This window comes from Salvia hispanica, chromosome 3, assembly GCF_029641045.1.
Source record: "Salvia hispanica isolate PSC_SH4W2 chromosome 3, Shi_PSC_v1, whole genome shotgun sequence".
In the NCBI taxonomy this organism is placed as follows: Eukaryota; Viridiplantae; Streptophyta; class Magnoliopsida; order Lamiales; family Lamiaceae; genus Salvia; species Salvia hispanica.
In genome coordinates, this window is record NC_142694.1 from 50676708 (window position 1) to 50684487 (window position 7780).

At 31.7% G+C, this 7780-nt stretch overlaps 1 protein-coding gene across 2 annotated transcripts; it reads left to right on the plus strand.

The window, feature by feature from the left end:
• Positions 1-1737: 1737 nt before the first annotated feature.
• Positions 1738-5161, plus strand: APEM9 (3-phosphoinositide-dependent protein kinase-1). Of its 2 annotated transcripts, XM_048108425.2 has the most exons (7): positions 1738-1920; positions 1997-2182; positions 2248-2325; positions 2973-3047; positions 3135-3258; positions 3865-4202; positions 4845-5161. In XM_048108425.2, exons 1-7 carry the CDS (start codon positions 1865-1867, stop codon positions 4972-4974), a joined length of 987 nt encoding a protein of 328 aa, XP_047964382.2. In that variant the 5' UTR covers positions 1738-1864; the 3' UTR covers positions 4975-5161. The 2 variants fall into 2 exon arrangements, with proteins under 2 accessions (XP_047964382.2, XP_047964381.2); XM_048108424.2 differs by having other exon boundaries at positions 1751-1920; positions 2973-3258.
• The last annotated feature ends 2619 nt before the right edge of the window (positions 5162-7780 follow it).

Here is a 7780-nt window from a genome sequence, read left to right on the forward strand (position 1 = left end):
AAATGTTTAAAAAATAGGAGAGGTGACTCATCAAGTGTGGAAGACCTTTAATGAATTTGTTATAGAGTTGTGTGTTTTATCCCATTTAAACTGAGACCTTCCTTTTGAGCACAAAGATTACAATATTAATATTAACTAAAATAAATAAATATAAAATGAAATAAGATAGAACATAAAATATAAAAGAATATAAAGTAAGAATAATTTGGTATTTGGTTTTTTCTGTAAAAAAAAAAAAACAATTCAACATAATTAGAATATCTAAAATGAAATATACAACTCAATTTAGCTGGGCTGCAAAAGTATTTAAAACATGAGTTACTGATTTGTGATGGCTTGAATGTATTTAGGATTAGGATTGTGAGGAAGGTTCAAAAGAGGACCTAGGTTTAGTCTAGACGAAGCAATTTTACATTTTTTTTTCTATTGAAATTCATTTTCATGGCAAATACAGTTATTTTATAGTCCATAAAAAATATTTTCATCCTTTTTTTAGTTTTAGTGTACCCTTAAAAAATAATCTCAATTAATGAAATGTTTCTCTTAAATTATTGACAACACTATTCTATTCGCTCATTTTCTTTCTCTTCTCTTTTTCTTTTCTCTCTCGTATTTTTTCCACTTTTTCTCATTTTCTTTAATATTAATATTCCATTAAAATACGAATCGTCCATCTAGGGGTGCATAAACGGTTCTGCAGTTCTCAATTAACCGGAACCGAAACTGGTACAGCTCTAACTTTTTAAATAAAACCAGTCCCGGTTAGAATCGGAACCAATCGGTTCCTAACCGGGAACCGTACAATTCAATTAAAATTTTCTTATATAATTTAATATATTAATAAATCTAACTTACTTGAATTATAAATTGAATTGAGGTAAAATGATTTGAAACATTGAGTAATTTTTAGATTTAAACAATGTCAAATTTGCGAGCTCTGTTTTCTAAAGTATTTAAAATATTTAAATCGTAATACTTTGAATCTATAATTATTTACCCAATCCAGTTTTTATGGACTAACTACTATAAGTAGGACATCATAAGTTTGTTTTCAATTTCCAAAAGAACTTATGCAAATACTATATCATTTCATATGATAGAAATTTAACTTTATAACAAATTTATGTAACAATTCATTTGATATACGATTTTAATTTGTTCGTGAATAATTTATTAAATATTCTGTTATAAACTAAAAAGTCACAACAAGATCAATTAGTATGAAAATTCCATGGAATATTTGTTTAGCCAAAAAAGGAAAAATGGAATTCAATTTTAAAACTCATTTTTTTTAAAAAAATTGCTAAATTATAGAAACTCCTATATTTAAAAAAAAAACAGACTTGTCCGACCTACTACACTTGACATCACTCTTACCCATACATGAATATTATTGTATTGTTGGTTTGTATTTTTTGTGTATTTATTTGAATTTTCAGGTATTATTTGTTGGTATATTTCTAGATGTTAAATTATTATTTTTGTAGTATTGAACTATTTAAAATTATAAATAAATTCGGATTAAAATTATACATCGGTTTCCAGTTTGGAATCGGAATCGACCTGTTCCAGATCCAGTTCCAGTTTTGTGAAAAATTAAAACAGATTAACCGATCAACCGGTCTGTTAGAACATGAACCGACCGAATAAGCATGCCTATGTCCATCTATAACTATTTTTGACGGGAGAAGAAATTACTGTGTCCATCTATAACTATTTTTGATGGGAGAAGTAATTATGTAAATTGTATTTTTCAATTTTTCGACCTATTTGGATTTGGATTTTCCATATCCTGTGTGTTCTGTTACGCATCTCTAGAAAAGGGAACCGAAATAGGAAAGCAGAGAAAGAATTGGAAGGGAAAATGGATATTAGGGATGAAAGCTCGTCAATCTGGGAACAAGTTGATATCGCTGAAAAGTAACAATTGCTGCTATTCATCAAATTTCCCTCTTTCATCTTCACATTTACTATAATTTTGTAATCCGATTTGCAGTTACCTCGTCTGCTGCTTGTTCGATGAGGCGGCCTCGTTGTCTTCTTCTATTCTTAAACAATTACTCCAGAATAATAATCGCATCAATCAGGTTTCGGAATTTCCGGAGAGCTTCGAAGATGAATGGATTGATATGCTTGAATCAGCTGGCATGATTCTCGTACAATCCATGAAACAATTGGCAAGGTCAATTCTTTAATTTCTGTTGTTTGTTTTGTGACTAAAATTTCAATTGACAAGGTTATTTGCAGGACGTCGGAGATATTGAAGGACTTCAAACTCTTATTTGGTTCACTCAATCTCATTCCTGTTCAGGTTTTCGTTGCGGGGTACGTTTTGACCTTGCTTTAGAACCTGCTTTTCTAAGCTTATTTTCCCATACATTTTTGAAGACCCCTAAACAGCTTATAAAACAGCCTCTTACTTCTTAACTAGAGATTTTGTCTTATTTGATAAAATGTTTCTCCAATGCAATTCTATAACTGATAAGCCAACCCTACGGGGTTTTTTTGGATAATCTATAGTACAAAAGGGAGCATGGAAATACATGAGCACTATGTATGTGAATGTGCTTATTAGTTTTATGCAATAGCAGCAGTGTTTTATTGTGGTGTTGAAGGAAATAAAATATATACATTTGTCAAGAGAAGGATAATTAGAGAATTTCCTTATCCTCCCAAAGCCCTTAGTTTGTGTTCTCCAATTTTCTGAATCTCGTGGTTTTCGGATAGAATTAGTCTTCTATAGGGACTTTACAGTTGTCTCTGATACATCTGGAATCTATGTTCGTTGCATAGAATGAAGGCAAGTGGGGATTCTGAAGATGTCAGTTATTCGATCTGAGAGTTATATATGTTCTTATGATGGGAAGCCTAATCATGCATTATCCGTTTCCAAGTGCTTCATCTGCTACATCAGATATCTTATGTTAAATGTCATTATGTCAGCAAGGGTGACTGTTTTATTGCCCCCACAGGGTGTGCTTTCAATTGTCAGAGGGCCTCTCATCTATTGCTCAAGGTTTTCTTGAGGAATTTGTAAACAGCTGGACGTATGTGGATGACAAATACCATCCTCTTTTAGGTGAAGAAGCTAGGGTAGCTGATACAGGAGGATCTAACTATCCATTTTTTATCAGTGTTGACAAGTATTTAGAAGTTGTCGAGCTCTATGTTGTGACACTTCTCGCTACAACTTTGAAAGACACGAACCTGGCTATATCCTGGGTAGAAAAGGCTGTTCTGCCTATTGAGAAGCGTCAGGTAACATAAGAAATGTCTTATCCTTTTTCTAATTTCATAGCGTCCAATATCTTATGTCATTTTTAATTTCACAGCTCTTCAGAGTGACTTTGTTATGCATTATGCCATCATCCTTTCCATCAACCAATCACTACTATTGACCAATGGTCGTGTATATAACAACTTGGTCAAATTTATAAATCTTCTTAAATATTTGCATAAGACAAGGCATCCTCACTAAAGTTAAGAATCATCTTAAACTGTTTGCCCATTTATTCGTAATTTAAAATGGAGATCTGACAAGTAGAAGCTAAGGATTTTGTGGGAAGTCTGTATCGAACACTATAATGGTTGGTTTGGTCATCGTTCTATTTTTCAACTCTCGGATTGAAATACCATGAAATGCAATTTGTTGGATCAAATCACACTGGCTGAGTGTGTGTGGATCCCTTGGGTTATTTGATACCGGGGCTTCTTTCGAAAGTAATATTCAATTTGTCTGGGTTCTTCTATTAGATCTATATACTTACATTGCTGCTCATGAACAATATCCATAAGTAACTAATTTTTGTAATTTCAGTTGAAACTTTCTGCTGTTACATAATTGCTTCTGCTATTGTCTCACAGGTTCTTCTGAGGCGCTTACAATCAATGAGTTCTTCCGTGACCAGTTCATCTCAAACTTCTCTATACAAACCTGAATTCTTAAAAGACCAAACACCATATAATGCACATCAGAAAGATAATGCACCAGGATTCCCTACTCACGAACAGAATAATAATACAGCAAAGGCGGAAATTCTGAAACTTTCTCGTAACAGAGTTCCATATTTCTTGTGGTTTCCTACTTTTAGTGTGAAGTTAGGCAATGTTCAATTATCAATACCAAGTGGGAAATTTCTGTTGGCATCTCTGCTATTGATCATGTTTTACATCACAAGAAAAAAGCAAGTCATGTTGAAGAGGTAAGAATACTCTTGGCCTCACTGGTGGAAATCATTGGTATCATTTTTAGATTTTACCTAGCATGATTCTCTATTTCAATAGTTAACAACTCGCTGACAGACTGCTGCAATCTTTTGCAATACTTGCTCTATCCATTTCATATTTTCTCTAGCTCACAGCTAAAAATGTGACAGTCTTGAAGGGCAGTATAATTAATTCTGCTTCAGTTGAAATGAAGGAATCTCTTTATAACTGCTCCAAACTAAAAGTCATGTTTGTGCAATCATTACTTGACTGAGGATTCAACCATACATTGACATTGACTGTAATATCTATAAATTTGAAAAATCAGCATATTATACAACTTAGATGTTTTTCAAGTGTAACCCTTTGTAGTCTTTTTAGTCTTCGCATTAAGTGCATCTTCGTATTCCTTGTTCTCGACTTATAGCTAGTTGTACGGAACCTTATTCTTCGTAGTGCTAACTGAATTTGTTTGCGAATGTTTGGGCAATTTTACAATCTCCGTCAGTTGATACAATAGAGAGGAGATGCATATTTTATTTTCCTTAATTTTGCACATAATCTGTTTAATCACATCTATCGTACTATGACTTTAGTCTTCAGTTAACTATTAGTAAGGACTTGTTGTGCTGATGCAGGTTTCTTGTTAAGCATGCTCTCTCTTTTAGGAAGGCTTGTTTGGACCTGTGGCAACTTGCATTCTCATACCAAGTAAATCCCCTAGCTGCTGTCCAAACTTTGCCTAACTCGACACGAGGAAGCCGCTGACTGGACACTTCCTGCCAGTTCAAATCCAGTGAGATTTGAGGGACATTGTGAAATGATACTCTTGCCCTTTGTGTAGGGAAATTGCTAGGAAGTTTATTCAATTGCTATGCTGTGTTAAGTGCCTGTTACTATAAATGCAATGAATGCATCTGTTTTGTCCTATATTCTAATAAACATATGTTCTGCTTGGATTTGGTCACTCTAATTGATGCGATCCTCGCTTTGAATCCAAACAATGTTGGAGAAGAACCCCGGTGGAGTGGACCGAAGTCTGCAACCCACGGCTTATACAAGAAGTTGGATTGTTTGCTGATGAATGGAGTCCAGTGTGCCTTCGGCAGGATTATAAGCCAACGAACGAAGCTAAGCGTATGCAAACTGGAGTCAAGAAGTATGAAGAAAGCGTGAGAATTGTCATCCGAGTTCGTTAGGATTTTAAGTTTTTTTTTTAAGTCAAGTTTGATAAATAGAATTGGAACCTTTTGTGGATCGCGTCAACAGTAATAAGTAATAACTTTCAATTCTGTGTATTCAAATTAGAGGGAACATCTTTTTAGGTCCATAAACTTTGTCAAAGTATCATTTTTAAGTCTGTGAACTTTGAAAATATCATTTTAGGTCCGTCAACTACAAGTTAATATCATTTGAGGTATTTTAAACTTTTTCCGGACGAAAATGCCCTTAAGGCTTTCAAAGGGCAATTTGTACAATTTTTTACTACTACTATTTAATTCAATTCCAATCCAAATTGAATTTAAATATAATTAAAATTTGCTGTAAAAATAGTACTCCCTCCGTCCCAATAAATATGAAACGTTTGCTTTTCGGCACAAGATTTTATATAGTGTTGTTTTGTGAGTTAAAGAAGAGAGAGTAAAGCAAGAGAGAGGGGAAATTAGAGATAAAGTTATTTCTATTTTAAGAAACGATTCATTTTTAAAGGGACAACCCAATAAGAAAAACGTTTCATTTCTAGTGGGACAGAGGGAGTATGTGTTAATTTTTCAATTATTAGATGACCAATTATATAGGGATAGTGAATTGAGACTTGATACTTTATTATATTTTTTCAATCTAAACTGCATTTTAAGAACTTACTATAAGTGATTTGTGAATTATATTTAGTTTATTTATTTTGAAATTAGATAGCTATTAATTTGGATTGTCATTCAGAGTATTATTTATATGAATTTCAGAATGGAGATCAATTACCATCCAAATTGAATTTAAATATAAAAAAATTTCGTTAAAAATTGTTGGACTATAGGTCTCTGGCGCAAGATGAGTGACGAAAGAATTGTCCAAATTGCCCTTTGAAAGCCTTAAGGGCATTTCATCCGAAAAAAGTTCAAAATACCTCAAATGATATTAATTTTTAGTTGACGGACCTAAAATGATATTTTCAAAGTTTACGGACCTAAAATGATACTTTAACAAAGTTCGTGGACCTAAAAAGATGTTCACTCTTAAAATTATCAATACAAAGACATAATTATCTCAAAATACAACATATAAATTTAAATATCAATATAAAGACATAAGTTTATCAACATATGAAAATCAATAACTTTATGTCTTTGTGTTAATATTTTTTTCACATACAAAATTGAAATTAGTTATATTAGTTATTACTGTAAATTACGCTCTCCGTCCTGAAAATTTGTCACCTATTTCCTTTTTCGTTCATCCCTAAAAATTTGTCACCTTTTACTTTTTCCATTTTTGGTAGTGACCATATATTCCACTAACTCTTTTACACTCACATTTTGTTATAAAACTGGAGTATATAAAAGTAGGACTCACGTGCCACCAACTTTTTCAACTCACTTTCTATTATTTTTTAAAACTCGAGTCGGGTCAAACGGTGACGAATTGTTAGGGATGGAGGGAGTAGTTAATATTTGATCATACACTACGTTTTTTTTATGTATGTATATGTATGGAAGCATTATTCATTAATTAAGGTCAAATATGGTCCACTACATATAAAATGTAATGTATGGTGTAGTTTAGTTATAATTCGTGTGCACATACAAGACGTAGCAATTATACAGTAAAAATGTTTGACTGAAACATAAAATACAATTCACTAGTATATATGCAATGGACGTATTTTATATATATTGAACTGAGGATATTATCATGTTGCTACGAGCCTACGAACCTTCATATATGTAAATTGTTACCGTTGTTATTTTAATCGCTATTTCAAAGCGCACTTATATTGAACTTAGATTATTATATGTATTGAAGTTAAAGGGAAATTATATCCTACATACTTTATACTTTATCTAAGGATCTTATCCGATCACTATCCTCATTTCATGTTTATTTAATAATATTTATTTTATTTTATATATTTAGCTTGATTCTGTTATATTAAAAAATTGTTTTAATTTTATAAAAATTATAAAAATCAAAGCTCGATTTATAGATGTTGTATTAGATACAAACCAAATATATAAGTACAAAACAAACTCATTAAAGAGTATGAGCATGAAAAGAGGATAATGCTCACGTAAGGATGTAGCGTATCATTTCCCTGAACTTGAGTATTAGTATAATTTAATTAAGAGATTTATTAAAATAAAATATTTTATCTTAATTTTATCTAAATAATTGAGAATGTAATCATATAAAAGTATTAACTAGCACTAGAAAGTACTCTCATAATATTCAAATAAGGTATGGTATATATTAATAATAATAGTATAAGACACTATTAAATTTAATCTCAAATAAATTAGAAGAAAGTGAATGAATAAAGAAAGAAAAATAAATTAAATACTTTAATGAAAATGAGAGG